General features: G+C 47.7%; 1 protein-coding gene across 23 annotated transcripts in view; it reads right to left on the bottom strand.

Annotated features, from left to right (window-relative positions):
- Positions 1-22,827, bottom strand: part of LOC125739405 (calcium/calmodulin-dependent protein kinase type II subunit gamma) — a 72,937-nt gene that overhangs the window by 25,270 nt on the left and 24,840 nt on the right. For all 23 annotated transcript variants that reach the window (XM_049009492.1, XM_049009501.1, XM_049009498.1 and 20 more), the window contains exons 3-9: positions 17,156-17,215; positions 14,737-14,791; positions 14,292-14,357; positions 8,078-8,150; positions 6,685-6,787; positions 6,355-6,438; positions 6,173-6,267 (exon numbers count right to left, since the gene is read on the bottom strand). In XM_049009492.1, coding sequence (XP_048865449.1) covers positions 6,173-6,267; positions 6,355-6,438; positions 6,685-6,787; positions 8,078-8,150; positions 14,292-14,357; positions 14,737-14,791; positions 17,156-17,215 — 536 coding nt within the window. The remainder of the gene's footprint in view (positions 1-6,172; positions 6,268-6,354; positions 6,439-6,684; positions 6,788-8,077; positions 8,151-14,291; positions 14,358-14,736; positions 14,792-17,155; positions 17,216-22,827) is intronic.

Raw genomic sequence — 22,827 nt, 5'->3', positions numbered from 1 at the left:
TACGGCTGGCCCGCACATCACTTCAATTCTGTGCGGGGAGGGGGCATGTCACAGTTCAGTTGCAGTAGTGCCAGATATGCTGGGTGGCGGGGGGGTAGTAACACTAATTAAATTGCATGGTACATTTAAGGCAAGAAATGAAACAGAATCAGTACAGTCCTGGCTAATGTTTCCGGGGAATAGGGAGCTGCTGATTAATGTGACTCAGAGCGGCCTGCTGGGGGGAGGGGGGGGACTTCCTGCCCCCAATTAACTGCCATCACTCTCAAGTTGGCCATTAGCAGCCAAGCCTGCAGTGGACCGAGCTTTGACCACTCCTTGCGTCCTCTACTCACCATGGGCCGAGCTCTGTTCACACCGCCCCCCACTCCAAGCTACACACTGGGACCTGCCCACACTGTGCCTCTTCTCCATGCCATGGGCCGAGCTCTGTCCACACTGCACCCCTTTCCAAGCTACACACTGGGACCTGCCCACACTGTGCCTCTTCTCCATGCCATGGGCCGAGCTCCATCCACACCATGCCTCCTCTCCATGCAGCAGGCTGGGCTCTCCACGCCTGTGCTCCAATTAGCACCTCGCTTTCTGGGGATTTTCTTGGGGGGGAGAATGCTTAAAATGAACCTACCTCCATGTCCCTGCGCTCATTAGCTATGTGAGTTCAGACGCCCAGACCTCATTAGCTATGCAGGGTTAGACACTCAGACCAGCACCCTCATCCCCCAACTTAACCTCACGGTATTGCTGAACAAATTCTGCATTTTGTTTACATCTCCTCATGCTCCCTTTGCTGATGGCAATCTGCTGCACTCAGCTGTTGCCCCAGTGGTTCCATGTTACCGAAACCAGGACCCAAACACTGCGCCGGCTAGCACTGCAGCCTTCCCTCCACTGCCGGTCAGTATACAAGTGACTGACCACTGTATGGCAAAGCCAGGTAAAAGACCCTCATCCCAGCCTTCGAGCTCCTCTGACTGTTGTAGGATCCTGAGAGAAGCTGTGCTCCGGCACTCCAGTGGTTTTCCTCGCACTGAGTCGGTAGGTAATCCCCCTCCTACATCTGCTGCATCTTCATAGCACTTAGACTTCAGCACCTCGCCCCCCTCTTCTCTCCAAGCACAATAATAGTGGGAGATTCAATAATAAGGAACACAGTCATACACTGTTTTCCTGGAGCCACAATCCCAGTCATTCTACATAAGCTCCCTGAGCTGTTAAACTCACTCCCATCCACTATAAACTGGATCCTAGTCCATGTAGGGTCTAACAACACATACCAGCAGCAGTCTGTGCTGACCCACAAGGATTTTACTGACAAACTGTTTAAAAAAGTTTTCAAAGTCCGTTTTTATCATCATTCCCATCCCAACATTAAATCACGGTGCCAAGCGACTCAGCAGGATTCTCAGCCTCAAACCTGGTTCCAGTCCACTCGCAGAGCTCAGAATATAGGATTTATTGACAATTTTAATCTCTTCTGGAATCGTACCTCCCTTTTTCGGATTGGCAACGTTCACCCAAACTGGTTGGGTAGCCAAATGCTAGTGGCTAACATGTAGCACGCTGTTCTGACTGCACCACGAGATTGACTACTTACATTTCCAAGAACTCAATAATTCCGGTTATTACTACCAGACTACTAAATAAATCCATGGCATGAATTATCATAATTTCAGATTCATATACACACATAAACCACCAGCTGCTACTTCTTGTAGTTCACCAGGAAAGGAAAAACAGGAGAAGGTACACCAACCATCCTCTCAGCCTCACTTGGTTTTAAAGACATTACAGTTAACCCTCTGGGGTTGAGTGCGTCATCGATGATGCAGAGTAATTTTGCGTGTCTATTTCAGTTTATATCTCACTGAAATCTTAATGTAGAATCATGAAAAAAACGCTGGCTAAATCCGTAATCTGTCTTCTTTTCATATCGTCCATTGTCGGAAGTATTAAAGTTTTTAAAATTAGGTTAAATCGGCAAAAAAGTAAACCATGTCACCTTACTTTGTTTTACCTGCATCAGGGGCGTGTAGTACCGCTCTCACCTAAAGATCGCTATACGCATTATAAATAGCTACATTACCGCGTATTCAAATTGCTTTTGCATGGTAATTAAATGAACAACACAGCAGTGAAACGCGATCCAGATACATCCCCACCAGCACCATAAAGGGGGTAGGGGGGGGGGGGTGTGGCCAGGTGTGAATGGCTCATGCATACACATGAAAGCTGCTACATATTCAATGGAGGGAGACCAGAAATAGTGACATGATTTAGCTTTTTCTTATTTATCCAACTGAATGTTGCAACTACACCATTTAGTCATCTTCAGGTAGCCAAGATTTTGGTGATCAGATATCTGGGATCAAAACAAAGTGCCACCATTGCTTACTATGTACTTTTATAATGTTTCTGCAAGTGTTCCAAACTACATTTTGCAATGTCTATACGTTGATGTCAAATTACACACTTAACAAAATCTGACACAAAGATGAATGTAATGGCAAAACAAATATATAAATATATATTAAGTGTCATGCCCGGCTCGTCCGCTCCTCCTGTGTGCCACGCCCCCTGATTACCCACGTGTTTTCTCCCGATTGTACCCAGCTGTATCTAGTTTATTTGCTCAGTCCTGTGTATTTCAGTCCGTGTCTTACCCGAGTCCTTTGTCCGTCATTGATGTTGTCAATGTCTGTTTCCCGACCTGCTCCGGTTTCCCCGAATAAACCCCCGTTTTCCCGTATCCCGCTTGCCTGCCTGCTCCTTCCGCACGATCGCTGCTCTGCTCGCGATCGCTTGCCGATCTCCCGTGACATTAAGTTTATAATATTTGAAGAAATGTGTGATCATGCCCCAGTCAGTGAAAGCGTTTCCTACCCCTAGACGGTTAATGATTGCACATCTTTTGAATATCACTCTTATTTTTAGCAGCCCTGATATAATTATGTATGGCCATTCACAGACCACCCAAAAGGTGCACCTGTTTTTTTCTGACCTCAGATTTCTCCAAATTAATCTAAATTATTCATGTCAACTATGATGGTTGAAGATCAACCCTTAACAAAGTTGCCCCATAAAACAAAAAGATTTAGTCAATCTAACACCCCCAGGGAGAAGTGAAGAAATTAAACAGTTGAAAAGAAAATGTCAAATTAACAGTCAATTTCCAAATTTACCATGAACAGCTGGATATTTAGAGTAAAGCAATTACACACACCAGACAAGCACACTTCTCAAAACCACCGGAACAATCCTAAAATCCTCCTCTGAACCACTGACCACTAAATTAATATTGTTCTTACAAAGTCTAGCAGTATGTCTACCAACTCCAGATGTGAAGATTCTGCAGTCCAATTCAGAAGTAAAATAGACACTGTTAGGTTGAATCTAGCACCATGTCAGCATAAAAACTTTAAGATCCCAGAACCTTTGTCTTTACATGAGGAAACACTGGAGATATGTGTTCTGATTTATGCTGAGATGCCAAAGTCATCTCACAACTGAAATCAGCAACCTGCTCTTTCGATCCTATTCCCACATTTGTTTTGAAGACATTTTAAAACTTTTTTTTACCGAAGATTTGCTTACCATTGTTAATTATTCTCTTCATGAGAATAAAGAGTGTCTTCCGTAATGCCTGTAAAACCGCCAGGGTTAAACACCTTCTGAAGAGAATGAATTTAGATGCCATATTTTTTTTATAACTACAGACCAGTATCCAATCTGCCATTTTAAGTAAAATTTTAGAGAAGTTTGCTTTTAATCAGTTAAATAATTTTATGAATTCTTACAGTATTTATGAAAAATACCAATCTGGTTTTTGGGGCCAACCATAGTACCGAGACAGAGCTAGTCAGGTTTGTAAATGACTTCATACGAGAAAAACCTCAGTACCAGTCCTACTACATTTAAGTGCAGCCTTTGATACAATAGATCACTTGATTATTTTAGATAGACTTAATATGATTGGCCTCTCTGGTACTGTTTTTGATTGGTTCAAAACATATCTTACTGACAGATTTTTTTTTTTGTAAGCATGGATGAATGTTCATCTAAAAATTAGAAAATGAGCTGTGGCCTACCTCAAGGATCAATTTTACGTAATCTACATGCTGCCACTTGAGGACATTATCGGGGGACACAGAATCAGTGTCCACAGTTATGCCGATGACACACAACTTTACTTCGCCCCTGATGTGTCCCTTGATGATCCAGGGCCAATAGGCCCTTTTTAACTGCATTTTAGATATCAAGTCATGGATGGCCAAGAACTTTCTACATCTCAATCAGGACAAAACAGAGATCTTGGTGATTGGCACTGAAGCTCAGAGAGAGAAACTCTATGTGAAATTACAAGCACTGGCATTTAACCCTAGCAAACAAGTAAAAAACCTGGGCATCATCTTTGACTCAGATCTGTGCCTAACTAAGAGCATAACTAAGAGTGCATTCTACCATCTTAAGAACACTATCTGAGAGCATCCAATTCTATCTCAAGACAACACAGAGACACTAGTACATGCCTTTATTACTTGCAGGATTGACTACTATAATGCTTTACTTTATGGTCTCCCTCAGAAGAATATATCTCAACTAAAACTGCTTCAAAACTCAGCCACACGTATATTAACTAAGACCCGAAAGACAGCACACATTACACCAATTTTCAAGTCTCTGCACTGTCTGCCAGTCTGCTTCAGAATTGATTTCAAGGTTCTTTTACTGCTTTACAAAGCTCTTAACAGTCTTGGACCGGCCCATTTATCAGATTTGCTTTTATCCTATGAGCCCTCTAGAAGTCTCAGGTCGTCAGGTATCGGCCTTTTAATTATCCCTAAATGAACAAAAACCCATGATGAAGCATTCTTTTGCTATTATGGTCCACGTCGCTGGAATAGCCTTCCTGAAGACCTGAGGGCATCACAGAATATTCATGTATTTAAAAACAGACTCAAGACATAACTCTTTAATCTGCCTTTTGAGTTCTATTGATTTACCCAAACTTAACTTTTTTGTCTGCTTACCTATGTATGTGAACTACTAATTTACTAATCTACTTATTTATAAATGTGTCCATTTTTTTTATTTGGAATGTCCTCTTTTATTTTATACTTTCATCCTCCTTCTAATACCTTATTTCTTTTTTCCCAGATAATCTCATCTCTTTCTGTCTCTATTATTTTACTATTATTTATTATTCTATCCCTAACATTCTATCTCTATTTTTATCCTCCTTTAACATATCACCATTTAAACTATTATTTTATAGTTGCTTGTACTTATCTTGCCTGTATTTATATGTACTTATCTATCATAACTCGTTTTTATTAATTCACTATTCATAATTTTACTCACTATATTTTAACCTGCCTTTACTTATTTATCTATTTATGTGTTGACTTATTTATTTGTAATTGTCTTTCATGCCTTTTGTCACATTATTTTACATCGTTTGGGTGAGGGTGGCAGTAGGGGTGGCTTGATATTGTATTTATTATGTTACGCACTTTGTGTTGCATTTTGTTTGTAGGAAAATTACTATATAAATAAAGTCTGATTGGTGACTGATTGAATGATTGACTGACAGAAATGACCTCGACGACAACACAGGGTTTGGATTTTTAGTGCTCAGAAAGAGAACCATTGTTACAAATAATAGTAAATACAAATTTAATGTTTATTAATTTGGTAAAGCTCATTTTAAAGGATTTTAGTGCAAGTAGGAGTGTGCTGTGATGCTCCAAGTGAAGGCCCCCAAAGGTAATGCCTCGCCCTCCTCTGCAATGTGCTTGCTGATCTGGTCGGTCAACTTTGACTAATTAAAACCTTCCGAGAGCCACTATCCAGACCCTCTGGCAAATATCATGCAAGAAAGACACCTCAAAGCCTCAATGTCGGTGTTGATGAGACTCTTGCTGCCCTTTGCCCAGTAACCGAAGTCTTTAAAAATCCAACGAATTAGTAAAGCATTACTTTAAAGATTCAACCCATCAAATAGCTAGATATTTCAGCAGGGCATTTTGCTCAAGGATACAACAGAAGGAATTTTCCTGGGAAAGCCATCAGATTCTGTCAGCTTCTTAACCACTGCACCATCTGCTGCCACATGTAATTTCGCCTGAGTTTATGACCATTACCCTTTTACGGCAGAGTAGGGGGCACTCACATCGTAGGCACCAGCCTTGATCTGCTGATAGAGCTTGTGTTGGTCTTCATCCCAGAACGGGGGGTAGCCCACCAGCAGAATGTAGAGGATTACACCTGCATACAGACATCAGATGTGTTAATCCAGACTCACCCTCCCCACAGCACACTGGGACCGAGGCCACAGGGGGCCAGGGGACTCACCACATGCCCAGATGTCCACTGGCTTGCCATATGGGTCCTTCCTCAGGACCTCAGGGGAGAGGTACCCCGGGGTACCTGCGAAACCTGCATAATAAAACATGCAAGCAATGGCTACATTGACTGGTCTGACACATCATATCTTCAATTCAGTATGAAATTCTATAACATGTAAGGCCAGTGACCATTCAACCAATTATAAACAATCAGCCCTGTGACTAATGTGAAGAGCAGGAACCAGAAGCTCAGCCTTAGAGTCTAGAGAAACAACAATGTCAGGCAGAGAGGTTAATGGGGCATACCATGTCAGCCACCCAGAAGGGAAGGGCTTACCAAACCAAGCCTGCTGGTCCCCCTGCACCTCGATGGCTAGGCCAAAGTCGGCCAGCTTGACAGCAGCCCCCTTCATCTTGCTGGCCAAAAGCAGATTCTCGGGCTGGGGGGGGGGCATACAGAGCAGGCATATAATGTGTCCACAATAATGTGGCCTCAGGCGTGACCGAGAATTTGAGAACCAGGACACACAACCAGAGTTAGTGTCAGGATTGACTGCGAAGGCTGATAAGCGACCTCGAGGTCTCTGTGCCACCCTCCCCCCACCACCATCCATCTTCAGAAACTCCAGAGGCAGAGCACTATGCCCCCCCCCCCATTTCGCCTCCTCTCCAAACCCCTCTCAGTGGAGGTGAGCCCAAGTAAAATCTTGACATTCTACACCATTACAGCTTTATTGCTTCTTGGAGGGCTCACATTTTTACAGACCATCACACACTGAGCTAACAATGGGGGCGGGGGGAACGGTGTGCTGCCTACATGTGGCTGGGGCAGCAGCAGGGGTTGATACAGGATGGTGGGGGTAAAACATAAACATGGTATAACAAAAAGTGGCATTTTTCTGAGTATAGGCCCATGGGAGGTGAGGGGGTGGGTTCTGCTCTCTAACAGAGTGAGGAGCTCAGGCAGGGCAGCTGATGAAGTCTGGACCACAGGAGGCACACCCTACCCCCACCCCCCACCAAGCCGATGCAACGGTGATGTCATGCCCATCGTCATGACAACCACCTGCCACTTAGCTCCTTGTTTAACGTCAGCACTCGGGGCCGGATTAAAGCCAGACTGGCACTGGGGGAGGAGGGCTGACACTGGGGGAGGGGGCATGTGACTGCATGCTAGACAACGTGATTTCATTTAATAAGGAATACCATAAACATGTGTCACATAGTACAGCAGACCCAAGGCTCATTTGATAAAATATAAACTGTCTAAAGTGGTCGTCATACACAGGGCCACATATCCACCAATATCTCCATATCTCCACCAGCACTCCTAACCGGTGGGGGGGTTGTCCTTGACAGAAACTCTTCACACGTCACTTTCATTATTCAAGCATCACTTATGGCAGGTTCCAGAACACAAAGCACATAATCCTCATTTCAGTAGGGCGGGCGGGGGGGGAGGGGGACGGACAACACTGAAAGCCCTTGTGCTTTTGTTTTTTTGTTTTTAATACCCCCCCCCCCCCCGACCTTATTGACAGCTCTAAACTTATGCACGGACTGCCTTTCAGTATTATAATAGCTCTTGATCCGCCTCAGGGGCATAAAACCTCCTATCAGAGTGCCAACAACCCCGTGCCAAAGAAAGCCGAGAGCAGTGACGCAAGCTGTCGCCATGGAGACAGGTGATGTGGCCTTAATCGGAGGTTGCCGTGGTGACGAGTGCTCACCTTGAGGTCCCTGTGCACGATGTCATGCTGGTGGATGTGACTGACGCTCTCCAGGATCTGATTGATGCACTGACTGTGGAAGGGAGGGAGAGCAGGATCAACGGAATGATTCGGAAGGAGGGGCAGGAGACAATGCTAATGAGAAGACGAGACATGGATCAGAAGATACGGGATGAGTCATGGAAGAAGAGAGCTTGACTCTCATGCTTCTCAACCATGGACAGCACCTGTAGTCAGCTGGACAGCTGTGGATCCACGCTAGAACGGGGTCTCCCAGCGGTGTCGCATAATGTGTTGTCCTACCCTAACTTCAACTTCAGCCCTAGGTCATTTTCCTCCACACAGTAGCTGTCGTTTATCAGAAAGCTGGTGAATCTCCATCACGGCTGGCTACATGGCTCACCACAAGGCTGTGCATGTCACACAGCAGGGACTCGCCTGCCTGAGGCCTCAGTGCCCCACATGTTACACAGCAGGGACTCGCCTGCCTGAGGCCTCAGTGCCCCGCATGTTACACAGCAGGGACTCGCCTGCCTGAGGCCTCAGTGCCCCGCATGTCACACAGCAGGGACTCGCCTGCCTGAGGCCTCAGTGCCCCACATGTCACACAGCAGGGACTCGCCTGCCTGAGGCCTCAGTGCCCCACATGTCACACAGCAGGGACTCGCCTGCCTGAGGCCTCAGTGCCCCACATGTTACACAGCAGGGACTCGCCTGCCTGAGGCCTCAGTGCCCCACATGTTACACAGCAGGGACTCGCCTGCCTGAGGCCTCAGTGCCCCACATGTCACACAGCAGGGACTCGCCTGCCTGAGGCCTCAGTGCCCCGCATGTCACACAGCAGGGACTCGCCTGCCTGAGGCCTCAGTGCCCCGCATGTCACACAGCAGGGACTCGCCTGCCTGAGGCCTCAGTGCCCCGCATGTCACACAGCAGGGACTCGCCTGCCTGAGGCCTCAGTGCCCCGCATGTCACACAGCAGGGACTCGCCTGCCTGAGGCCTCAGTGCCCCGCATGTCACACAGCAGGGACTCGCCTGCCTGAGGCCTCAGTGCCCCGCATGTTACAGCACAGGGACTCGCCTGCCTGAGGCCTCAGTGCCCCGCATGTTACACAGCAGGGACTCGCCTGCCTGAGGCCTCAGTGCCCCGCATGTCACACAGCAGGGACTCGCCTGCCTGAGGCCTCAGTGCCCCGCATGTCACACAGCAGGGACTCGCCTGCCTGAGGCCTCAGTGCCCTGCATGTCACACAGCAGGGACTCGCCTGCCTGAGGCCTCAGTGCCCCACATGTCACACAGCAGGGACTCGCCTGCCTGAGGCCTCAGTGCCCCGCATGTCACACAGCAGGGACTCGCCTGCCTGAGGCCTCAGTGCCCCGCATGTTACACAGCAGGGACTCGCCTGCCTGAGGCCTCAGTGCCCCGCATGTCACACAGCAGGGACTCGCCTGCCTGAGGCCTCAGTGCCCCACATGTCACACAGCAGGGACTCGCCTGCCTGAGGCCTCAGTGCCCCGCATGTTACAGCACAGGGACTCGCCTGCCTGAGGCCTCAGTGCCCCGCATGTTACAGCACAGGGACTCGCCTGCCTGAGGCCTCAGTGCCCCGCATGTTACAGCACAGGGACTCGCCTGCCTGAGGCCTCAGTGCCCCGCATGTTACACAGCAGGGACTCGCCTGCCTGAGGCCTCAGTGCCCCGCATGTTACAGCACAGGGACTCGCCTGCCTGAGGCCTCAGTGCCCCACATGTCACACAGCAGGGACTCGCCTGCCTGAGGCCTCAGTGCCCCGCATGTCACACAGCAGGGACTCGCCTGCCTGAGGCCTCAGTGCCCCGCATGTCACACAGCAGGGACTCGCCTGCCTGAGGCCTCAGTGCCCCGCATGTCACACAGCAGGGACTCGCCTGCCTGAGGCCTCAGTGCCCCGCATGTCACACAGCAGGGACTCGCCTGCCTGAGGCCTCAGTGCCCCGCATGTCACACAGCAGGGACTCGCCTGCCTGAGGCCTCAGTGCCCCGCATGTCACACAGCAGGGACTCGCCTGCCTGAGGCCTCAGTGCCCTGCATGTCACACAGCAGGGACTCGCCTGCCTGAGGCCTCAGTGCCCCGCATGTCACACAGCAGGGACTCGCCTGCCTGAGGCCTCAGTGCCCCGCATGTCACACAGCAGGGACTCGCCTGCCTGAGGCCTCAGTGCCCCGCATGTCACACAGCAGGGACTCGCCTGCCTGAGGCCTCAGTGCCCCGCATGTCACACAGCAGGGACTCGCCTGCCTGAGGCCTCAGTGCCCCGCATGTCACACAGCAGGGACTCGCCTGCCTGAGGCCTCCGTGCCCCGCATGTTACAGCACAGGGACTCGCCTGCCTGAGTCCTCAATTCTCCACAATACCACTGTACAGTACATCCTCCACTCCAACTCAACACTTCAATGACGGTCCCTTTCTTCAGCTTCTCTCAGCCAAAAAACAAACTGGATGGTTACGCGCTCCCCCCCCACCCGTTACCAACCAGTCAGTCGCATGTTCTGCGTGACTTTTGTGAGCCCTCGGGCCTGTATACTTTGTGCCCACTGTTCGTATGAACTTGCTCTGAACAGTGAAAGTGCGTTTCCTGTCAGTGACCTTCAGAGGTGGCCACATCTATCACTCTCCTTCACACCTATATTCTGCTTCAATTGCCTCAGTGCCATTGGTGATTAAAATGCAAATGTAGTGAGTTTCTTTCTCAACAATTTTGTGACTTAAATATATGTTGAATATAAATATATGTTATATTTATCATTCCACAACTGTATGTTAAGAATGCACCGATACCGATACCTGCATAGTGTTTCCGGCTGATACTACGCTCGTACACTCATACTCGTAAAAACTGTCTGATACCAAGAACCGATATCACTTAATTGCAACAATACATTAACTCAAAGCTGCTGCATTTTATTTGTGCTGCCCAATCAGATTTTAACATCTAGCAAGAGATTTGTCAACCGGAAACATTTGGGAAGGACAGAACACCGGCATCGGCAAATTGGTGAGTAGATGTGGAAGATGTCCGCAGTTTGAACATATTTTAAGAAAAGGGACGACAACAAAAGTATAACAGATTGTAAGCTCTGTTCAGCTAAAGTGTGTAGAAGAGGAAGGGACAGCACGTCAACTGATACAAGCAATTAGCATGTGTCACATTTAGTTTTACAACAGAAAGCAGTGTTTAAGGTTTAAGTTATGCCTCATGTTGTCTTACACATAAAATAATGATCAAAGTCTCTTCCACGCAGTGAGGCAAAATCCTACAGCTTATTAATTAAACACTGGAATCAGTTCGGTACTCAGTATAGGCCGATACCCAGAGCCCAGGTATCAGTATCTGGACATATAACATGGAATCAGTGCATCCCTACTGTAGGTCGAAACGCATAAGAGCGTCACTGAGAGAAAGACTGCAAAAAGCTTCTGTAGTTTGCCTGACAATGTACCACAAAAAGGTATCCTGCAATGCAAGCGCTTATAAACAGTCACGTTACCTTATTTATATAGGACGTTTACAAGAAAAAAAAGACGTGACATTGACCAAAGTGCTTTTCATAAGACAGTAATAAAAAATACAATTTAATTGGAAGCATTGCTAAACAAAGCTAGGCTACTTGTCTATAGACATCTAATATCATGCACAGGAAACCACAATGGCTGTTACTTTTGAAGAACTAGAGAGAACCTTGCTACATGGGAAGATACTTCCTGTTATCCCAACCTAGGATTTTCTGGTAAAATGACTTTTTAAACAAACATTTCACCCCAGAATTGAAAATCATATGTTTTAGAGGGGCTTCAATGCTATCCATCCATCAAGGTAGTTCTGCTGAGAGTTGCCTAGTTTTGGAGATATCGACCATAGAAATGTCTGTCATCTGTCAAATATAATGATACTGAATGACATTTTTTCCGTCGTGTTTAATTGTGCCAAAATATTACGTGAAAATTATCACTGGGACGCTTATGCACTTCTGTGCAGTGATACAACTGGTGTGTGGAGTTTGGTAGAAGAAAATAGTTGCTATATTTAACTGCTCACTACAAAGTCTGTGGATTATCTTGAGTAACTGGTTCATGATTTGTAAGAGACATTTTTCAAATGCATTTGTGATGCTTTAAACACCTCAGTAACAATGCCATTCAGCCTCATTATATTCAAGAGGAGACTGACATTTCTACGGCCAATCTCCAAAATTGGGCAACTTCCAACAGAACAACCCAGACAGATAGACAGCACTATAGGCCCTCTAAAACATACCTTTTTCAGTTTTGGGGTGAACTGCCCCTTTAAGGTCGCTTCTGGCTCCATGTGACCCCAGCTACCATCGTGAATTACAAGATGTCTCCAGTCAGATGATGTAGCTACATGCTATGAAAACAGTGGGCTGGGAAGGGGCTGAGGCTGAAAAGGCTCCCCAGGGCTTTATTCGAGCAATCAGAAGAAAGGAGTTTATTGTGCGCAAATTTGGCAAAATTCTGTGCCCTGCATTCCAGTCGCCGCTGTGTCGTCCTCAGTCTTGCTCCCATACCTGAGACACGCCACACCTGACATTAAACTGTTTGGCATACTGGTGGTCACTGCATTCTGCACATTCATGCTGTGCTGTATTTGGGCCAGCAGCCAGCTGAACACGTCCTCTGCATGGGCCCCACGCTTGGACTCTGGCATGTGCAGAAAAGGGACCCTCCCCCACCACACACACATACACGCACACACACACCATAGCCCTCACTACTATGTCATACGTTAGTCACGACCAGGAGCCCAAAGCCTGCCAGACTGTGGTTTGGTCGCCAGCAGGTCATGCCTTTTATCCACTGTGTAGGAAAGCTGAGCTTCCAGAAATACGTTATTAATATATCTATGGGAATGGGGGAAAGCACTCCGCCATGCTTCCTCTGAAGAGCCTGACGACCTTTTTACAAGAACTTTACTGGTTCAGAAGTTCATCTGCTTTTTAAAGATGATTTGACTTTTTGTTTCTTAGCATTTTGCATGTTTTTGGTGTTTTAACAATAGGGATTTAAATGTCCATGAGTGTGTGTATATGTTAGTGTGTGTCTGTTTGTGTGGAGAGATTTCCCCACAATGTGACAAAAAACTGCTGTGTGGAGACACTTTAGTCCTCCACAAGGATAACCTCAATTTTTTTTTTATCTGTAAATGCATTCAAAAAAATAAAACAGCTAATGGCCTTGTACTTAGTTTGGTTACTTATGGTTAAGATTAGGGCTGGGTATTGGTTAAGGTTGTCATAGTTGGTAGGCATTGGGGTTATGCGCATAGAAATGAATGGAGAGTCTCCATAAAGATGAATACATGGACTCTGCATGTGTGTGTCTGTCTGTGTGAGTGTGTGACACAACTTCACTGCGTGTATCACACCATTTCTGCTTTACTTTTTTTGTGTGGTCTCACACATCTGGAATCTCCAGCATTTCCCCATAATCTTAGGAATAGAACTGACATTTAAAGACATCTGACTTCAATTTCCTTTGAAGAATAGGTTCAGTCATCGTCTGCATTGTCAGCTGGCGATAATCTCCTGACTACTGGCCCTGGACACACAGTTTCTTCATGCCTTTGCCCCCTTAAGTTATGTAAACCCAGATCACAGCACTGCACCACTGAAAGTCCGCTCTAGGCAATCAGTCATGATGATTGGTGATTTAATGCAGATGCTGAGGACAGTCCAGTGGCACCTCCCTGCTCAAACGCTCCCAGTCCAGTGGCATTTCCCTGCTCAAACGTTCCTGGTCCAGTGGCATTTCACTGCTAAGATGTTCCCAATCCAGTGGTGCTTCATTGATCAAAAGTTACGGGTCCAGTGGTGTTTCCTTGGTCAAACGATACCAGCCCAGTAGTTTTTCCCTGCTCAAATGTTCCCAGTCCAGTGGTGCTTCAGCAATCAAATGTTCTGGGTCCAGTGACGTTTCCTTGGTCAAACATTTTCACTTCTGGGTGTCTATGCTGTTCAGTATGCATTCAGCATGCAGCTGCAGCATTTGTCTTTTACCCTGCCAATGTCTTGCTATGTGTTTGGTGTGTCTGCCTGTGGTTTGATAAGGTGAAATGCTGTACAGCGTAATGTTTACATATTGGTCACTGAGAGATGGCACACCCTCAGCCCTGCCCACCAGTAACCATGGTGACGGAGCATCTGGGGCCCACCTTGCGTCAGCTTCGCTGTAATACTCCCTGGCGACGATATCCTCAAACAGCTCACCGCCGGTGACACTGCGGGAGGAGGCAGAGATGCCCGTCAGCACCGAGGGGGAGAAGACACAGAACACCTTACCTCACTGGACCAGCTGTTTGACCGCTATGGGTATGGAAGTATGAGTATGGTAGGATGCAAGTGGCAGCGTAGCAGTGTGGCAGAATCAGTGTATCAAAGGCTTGAAAACCTGCCAGCATCCCCCTCATAGGCACCCCAGACAAGAACACATTACAGGGTCCAGCAACACTAGAAGGGGGGGGGGGGGTCTGCCAGGATTAACTTGACACTGAGTGACTGATAATTTGCAGCATGCATGTTAAAGGCAGCGTCAGACTCCAGGCAGTGAGACCTCTCAGATAGAAAGTGCACATATGATGAAGGTCAGGCCATACTCACAGGTCAAAGACCAGGTAATGGAAGCCTTCTTCAGCGATGCTGTCATGGAGACGAACTGCAGGAACAGAGGAAAAGGGCAATATAGACCGGGGCGAGGTCAGCCTGCCACATCAGGGCGCTAATCGCCCAACTCGCATGACAGCTCCATGCCAGCCCTGGCTCAGCATACGTGTCACCTCATTATCTCAGTTTCCTCCTGGAGAGGAGCTAGTATGAGGTACATCATACCCCACCCCACCTCAAGTCCAAGAAGTGCAAAGATCCCACGCCTGGCTGAAGCCTGCCCCCCATGGTGCCAGAAACCGGCTTTTCAGACAAGATTAACAACACAGATTTATATGATTGAAGTGGAGAGAGAAATATATGGGAGCAGCTGGAACAAGAACATAAGAAATTCACAAATGAGAGGAGGCCATTCAGCCCATGAAGCTCATTTGGGGAGAACTTAACTAATAGCTCAGGGTTGTTAAAATCTTATCTAGCTCTGATTTAAAGGAACCCAGGGTTTTAGGTTACACTACACTTACAGGGAGACTATTCCATACTCTAACTACACGCTGTTTGAAGACGTGCTTTCTCAAATTCATTTTAAAATGTTCTCCCGCTAATTTCAACCTATTGCCATGAGTTCCAGTATTTAAACTAATACTGAAGTAGCCATTTGGCTGAACAGCATCCAAACCTGTTAGAATCTTATATACCTGGAGCATGTCCCCCCCTTACTCTCCTTTGCTTGAGGCTAAATAGATTCAGTTCAGCTAACTTCTCCTCATAAGACTCTCGTCGCCCTATGTTGCGCCCTTTCTAAGGCAGCAATGTCCATTTTAAGATATATTGACCAAACCTGTACACAATTTTCAAGGTGGGGTCTTACCAAGGAATTTTATAATTTTAGCATCACCTCCCTTGACTTAAACTCCACACACCTATAGATGTAACCCAACATCCTATTGGCCTTTTTTATTGCTTCCCCACACTGGCGAGGGTGAGACATGGAAGCATCAACATACACACCGAGGTCTTTCTTGTAATCAGCTACCTTTATTTCAGTGGAACCCATAAAATATCTGTACTTCATATTTCTGCTCCCTGCATGGATTACCTTGCATTTATCTACGTTAAATTTTATCTGCCAGGTATCAGCTCGCTAATTTAATCCAGATCCTGTTGTAGCCTCTGTGCTGCTAGTTCGGTGTCTGCTACACCATCCACCTTGGTGTCATCTGCAAATTTAACCAGTTTACTGTATGTATTGGTGTCAATATCATTAATGTAAATTAAGAACAATGGTGGTACTAAAACTGAACCCTGTGGTACCTCATTATAAACGCAGGCCCATTGTGACATTGTGCCTCTAATAACTACCCTCTGCTTCCTGTCTGTTCACCACTTTTCTAAGGCCAGAACAGACAGGCATCATCCTCAAGGGAGGTGCTAAATGCAGCAAAAATTCAGGGAAAGGGAGGAGACAGGGCACGGGGCACAGTGGGGTGAGTCTCTGTGGCTCTTGGGACCCGCTCCAGGCTGGATCCCCATGGATGTGTCTGCCTGCGAGGGGCCTGCCTGCCTGCTGGCAAGGGGACCTACATGACTGCTCCATCCTCGCTCCTTTCCCTGCCTAAACGGAATAGGAACTGATGTGCAGCTGAAGTAGGAAGAACAGTGAATAGGAGTGGGGTGGTGCGATAAAGACTGACAGAGATAGTTGCAGTGAGGAAGAGAGAGAAGAGGAGTGAGAAAGGGAGGAAGGATGGAGAGGGACAGTAAAATAGATGCGTGAGACAGAGGGACAGAGCGAGAAGGGGAGACGAAGATAGATGAGGAAAGAAACCAATGCTGAAGCTCATGAAGAAGGCAGCTTCCGGGCCAGGCATCAAGCCCAGGCTCATACCCCACCTCCGACACCCTCACACAGCTCACCCATCACTCTATCCAAAAGCTCTGCCTCTGCTTCTCCCATCGGCAGAGCTCTCAGCCACCTCCCACTAGTATAGGGTGGGCAACCTTATCCACAAAGGGCCAGTGGCTATGCAGGTTTTTGGGGTAAACTTTAGGTCAGCTGTTCAAATCCAGGTGTGAGAACTCTTCAGCCAATCACTTTTCTAATCAGTAATTTAATTAGGGAGTTGCAGCGAAAACCCACACACATGCTGGCCCTTTCTGGATAAGACTGCCCAGCCCTGCTCTAGTAAATAGCCCTCGCTTGGCATTGGAAAACGTGCAGCTTCAAGCCCAGTGCAGAATAACCACAAAGTAGCTGTAAACATCAGCATGGCGAAATAACACGCTGCTGACAGAAACCTCCATCTCCTTTAATCACCCCCACCCCAAAGAGATGCAGTTGCAGAGTACCTGACTCTATCATTTTTATCACAGAATCACCACCCAGCAGCGAGGCATGCCAGAACGTCCCACTCACCAATGTTGGGGTGTTTCAGTAGGCGACAGATGCGAGCCTCTCGTTCCAATTTCTGATGATCTGAGGACAGAAACAAACAAAAACCTTTTTAAGATAAGAAAGCCTTTATTAAGACAAGAGGGAGGGCCCTGATATATTGATTGTACCCCCACCGGGCATCCTGAAAATGCCCTGTTACCAGGATGCGCTTCGGCCACACGCTTTTCCAGGCTTCCAACACACGTCACTCACTTGCCTGAGGCATGACTCCAAAAAGATCTGACACAGTTCTCAGGCCATGTGTGTGTGTGTGCTGTACATGTGGTCATATACATATATATATTACATTATGGGGACCAAATGCCCTCCACAATGTGATAAAAGCCTGTTATTTTCACTTCGTGGAAACATTTTTTTGGTCATCACAGGGCCATCACGGAGGCATTGACGTGACTCGCTGTGGGCCAGATTACCATGGTGACATGTGGGGCTCAGACCCAAAGCAACACGCACTGGGCACATTCTCCCCTCCAGAGGAAGAGCTACACTCACGGCGAGCTGGCGGCCAGCAGGATGCACAGAGCCCAGCAGGCTGTTAAAATGTAATCACAGCAAATGGGACAGATGGGGTTTACAGCTGGGAATGCTGGGGGACTAGGGACCTTCTCCTGAAACATGAATCAGAGACACATGCATTGGGACACAGAGAGACACAGAGACACACATGGGGACACAGAGAGGGACACCTGGGGACACAGTGAGATAGAAAGGCATACATGGGGACAGAGAGAAGCACAGGGAGACACATACAAAATCAGACAGGGCACCTACCCGAAAGCTCTCTGCCATCTGGTCAGAATGGGTTGAGAAAAGTGAGCTCTGTAGTGACCACCCGCCCCCCCCAGTGCTGCATGCCAAATGGCTGAGCACTGATATTACACACTGTAACTATGGCTGATGGTACTGCTGTACGTGTCATTTTTATCTACTATGCTTGTCCATTAATGTCCATTATGCTCTTTGCCTTTCTTCCCACATGTCTAGATGGTGCGCAGGGTGGGCACCATCTCAGCTGGAGTTCTGGTTCAGTCCCATGGAAGGGTGACACTGATGCAACCGACGAACTGCGACATTGTGGGTGCTGACATAAATCTGCACCCTGCCCAGGCTGGCGTAGAGAATTAACTCATTGATGGACATTGGCTTGACCTAATTACAGTTTCTTTTAGAAAGCAAGCCCAATCCTTTCTTTCGCCTATAATGTGAGCATGCCCAGGGGGGTTGGGCAGCCAGTTGACCTGGGACACCTAGAGGTTTTTTGTTCTCCCTGCTTGGGAAATTTTGGTTCCTCTCCACTGTTGTCATCTGGCTTTCTTTTATTATTTTGTTTTATTCCATTCCTCTGTTTTTGCATTGTGCTCTCTTTATGATATTCCACTCTTCATAACATACCCATGTAAAGCACCTTGGGGCAATCACTGGGGGCAGTCACACTGCCGTGGGATTTATCATTCAGCAGGGAGGGACAGAGATGTCAGCACCTCATAGAAGAAAGATATACCACATACTGGGGGGGGCGCAGCCAACATACAGCAGTTGTAAGCACGGGGGAGGGGGTGTGTGCAAGGGCTATTGTATCACACAAGAACATGGTGTGCCTCTCTTATCCCCCCAGTCAGGGATTTGGGTGCAGGGCAGGCCTTCTGCTTAGACTCTCACTGGATCTGGAGAGCCACTTAGGTGACTCATTTTCCCACCCACCCTCTAGGAGACACCATCCTCTCCCTGAGAGAGCCAAAAAGCTTTCTGTGCTCTCTCTTTCACTGGGATGAACACCTCGTGCTTCATGGTACCCGCAGGTAACCGTGTGTCACTGGGGCCGGGCTGGAGAGGGGACAGTGACAAGCACTGACATTTCGAGGTTCGCTTTCAGAACCGTCTCCCTTAGCAGCCCGACTTCTCCTTTGCTGCCTCCCTACTCCCCGTCAGGACACTGAAGGAAATTTCAGGATTTACTTCAGAAACTACACTGAATAAGAACCATTTTGAAAGCAAACTGTGAACCTTGGACATTGTGGGAGCACCGGCAGTAAGGAGGAGGTGCAGAAGTGAAGCTCCAGCAGTAAGGAGGAGGTGCAGAAGTGAAGCACCAGCAGTAAGGAGGAGGTGCAGAAGTGAAGCTCCAGCAGTAAGGAGGAGGTGCAGAAGTGAAGCTCCAGCAGTAAGGAGAAGGTGCAGAAGTGAAGCACCAGCAGTAAGGAGGAGGTGCAGAAGTGAAGCTCCAGCAGTAAGGAGGAGGTGCAGAAGTGAAGCACCAGCAGTAAGGAGGAGGTGCAGAAGTGAAGCTCCAGCAGTAAGGAGGAGGTGCAGAAGTGAAGCACCAGCAGTATGGAGGAGGTGCAGAAGTGAAGCTCCAGCAGTAAGGAGGAGGTGCAGAAGTGAAGCACCAGCAGTAAGGAGGAGGTGCAGAAGCAGGGCACCAGCAGTAAGGAGGAGGTGCAGAAGTGAAGCACCAGCAGTAAGTAGGAGGTGCAGAACCTGAAGCCGGAGACGTCTTTACAAACACATTTGAAGAGAGAGACCCACACTTAGCAAGCTAGTGATGGGCTGACAGAATCTCCGAGCTGCCCTGCGGACTGACAGACGCCGCCCTCCGAGCTCACAGACACGGCGCTCTGCATTCACTGATGCAGCAGCAATACCAGAACACCAAAAAAACAAGTAACACAGAACACATAGCTGACGTTTCTGTGAGTCTACATGACATGACTGCTCAGCACAGTAATTATACCACAGCCATAGTGACACTTGGCTATGTGCTTGTGCATAAATATGTTGGTGTGTGAGACTTACTCCAGTGTTTGTCAATTACACAGCTCGGGCTCTCCTTCCCAGAAATGAGGTAGCACTATTATTTACCACATTATTTATTCAGCTGTATCAGTCTGTCATCTGCACACAATTGCAGGGCACAGTGACAGCCCGCCCACAGTGCCGCTGGTCTCACCCACCCCCGCCTCAGAGCTGACACCATTGGCTTAGAGAGCGGGGCATCTTGCCACTCAGTCAGTCATGTGTCGCAGAGGCTGTTAACAGAAAAAAAGGCCAATCAGGAATGGGGAGCCATATGGTGCTGACACGATCCAAACGAGCCATGCCAAGACCCAGCGAAAACCACACTTGGCGTGGAGGGTTTCAGTGCTGCCTTGTCACTGCAGTGATATGTGGTTACGGAGACCGGAACTGTAGTCAAGCAGAAGGCTACTGGCCCCCACAAGGAAGCACTGCCTGAAGAAGGACACCTGTACTCTGGGGCAGGAGGGTGCCCCGAAGCAGGGAAGGAGTGACAATGGGTAGAAGCATGAAATGCACAGGCCCTACATTATTTAACAGTGACAGTCTAAGTGCAAGGCAGCCTCATGCTGACTGATACATGCACAGGAGAGTGCAGTCGCCTGGAGACAAGAACCAGCATGAGAAGGATCTAAGCCTCACTTCCATCAACACAGTGCTGGAGCCGCTGTTGGGCCTTTTCCCAATCTGGAATTGGTTTCACACATTTCCACCACAAAAAACTGGCCCTGGGCCAGAGAAAACGGCTCCAACACAGCACCACAGAAAAGCTGAATTCGGAACCAAAACATCATGTGAGACAGGCTATCGCATCCAAATCTTGCACATACCAGGAAAATTTAGTCCATAACTGGTATGGTTTTGTCTAGTATCACCGGTGGCGGCAGTGAAAGAACAGGCTGGCTGTGTTGGAGCCATTTTTGCTGGCCCAAGGCCAGTTTTTTGCAGTGGAAACGCACTGAACTAGTTCTGGATTGGGAAGAAAATCCAGCACTGCTTCTGGCACCGTGTTGGTGAGAATGAGGCATGTGCGTGTCTCTCAAAAGGAACTAAGGGAGAACCAGCCCAGCACTCACACTAGCATCAGCTCTGCGTTGGTGGAAATTAGGTAGTAGTGTACCTGAGCACTGGTCACAGCACAGACTCGCACACCACCTCCAGGATATGCTTCCAAGTTATTGTGACTGCACACCTATGGCCTATATTTTCTCATGCACATATTCTGAGTTTGTACCTGAAGATCTCCCTGACTGTCATGTAGATGAGCCCCTCTGAGGGTGCATGCAAGTTCCAACATATAACAGCCCCAAATTCCTCGTGAATTACTGGCTAATGTGCTTGGGAAGTTGAAATGATCCTGATGACAAAAAAGAATGCAGTGGACAGGGCTGTTTGGTGTGTGAGCACTGTGTGGATGCTGAGGTCACATGAAACAGGCTTTGTGTTTCACTGAACACTCCGGGATGCCTGGTCAACACTTCTAAAACTGTTAAGACGCTTTAATGATGTAGTGTTAAGAAGAAACTCAATGAGGGAAGTCTCCGAAGGCTGGTGCGGCTTGTGGAAAAAACAGTATGCATAACATCTAAAGAGCTTTGTGCTGAGCTGGAGCAATCTGAAGTGGTGGTTTCTGTCCATACCATACTCTGCACACTAAATCAATCAGGACTCCATTGGCAAAGGCCAAGGAGGACACAACTATTGAGAGAATGGCACAAAAAGGCAAGACGTGTGTTTAAAACATGAATATCTGGAATGAACCAGTGACTGCTGCAAAAGGGTGGCTGACAACCAGGGTAAGACCAGGTGATGGCCTGGAGAGACTGCTGGCAGGAGGGAACAGACCCCACTGGGTCTGGCATGGGTTAGAGACTCATGCCAGCAGGATCCAGGGCTAGTAAATGTTCCTGGATGCACCCACCTTTGAAGAATACCCCCTGAGTTTGTGAGAGCAGTGGTGCAAGATGACTCACAGACGGACCACACAGGAACAGAAGAAGGAAAAAGAAAGACAATGAACCAGACATCTAGCACTGCAACTGGCGGATCATTAGCACTGGCAGAACAAAAGCCGCAGAGATGCGTCTGCGGCTGGTAAAATCACAGAAGGGTCTTAAGATCCATCAAGGAAAAATGAAGGGCATTAGTGAACTCAGCAAGGGGCCTCGCGTTAACCAGTACCTGATAAGAAATAGGTCAAATCAGTAGAGTGAAGCCCGATGGTAAGAGAACTCGCACAGTCTTCAGGGTATCAGCACCCCGAATAAACTCAACGTAACATAGACACATCAGCGGGAGGAAGATGGAAGAGAGAAAACCGAAAATCTTGTGCCCCAAATCCTGTCAGAAGAGAGTGGGAAACCATGAAGACCTTGTCCACTAGATGAACAGAAAGGAACTGTGAAAAGAAAGCTAGAGAAAATGGTCATTTATAACTATGGCATCGAGAGATCTGGGGTGAAAAGGTATCACACGGAGAATGCAGAAAAGGTTTACAACCTGGCCCAAATCCAGGAGGCGGCGGGAGTCTGACAGGCTAGTGAAGGAAAAAAGACAGCTGAGAAAACAGTGGAGGAAGGCCAGAGAGGCAGAAAAGGAAGTTACTGATGTACTGCAGGCTGAAGCAAACCAGCACTTGACAAAGCTACAAAAACCGAAATACCTGAGACAACAACATAAGAGGAAAATAATGGGTAAGGATCTTCTTCTGCCATGGTGGTGCAGTGGTTAGCACTGTTGCCTCGCACCTCTGGGACCCGGGTTCGAGTCTCCGCCTGGGTCACATGTGTGTGGAGTTTGCATGTTCTCCCCATGTCATCGTGGGGTTTCCTCCGGGTACT

This window comes from Brienomyrus brachyistius, chromosome 3 (assembly GCF_023856365.1).
Source record: "Brienomyrus brachyistius isolate T26 chromosome 3, BBRACH_0.4, whole genome shotgun sequence".
Classification (NCBI taxonomy): Eukaryota; Metazoa; Chordata; class Actinopteri; order Osteoglossiformes; family Mormyridae; genus Brienomyrus; species Brienomyrus brachyistius.
Note: the sequence above shows the minus strand (reverse complement) of the source record. Positions and strands in the feature narration are given on the sequence as shown.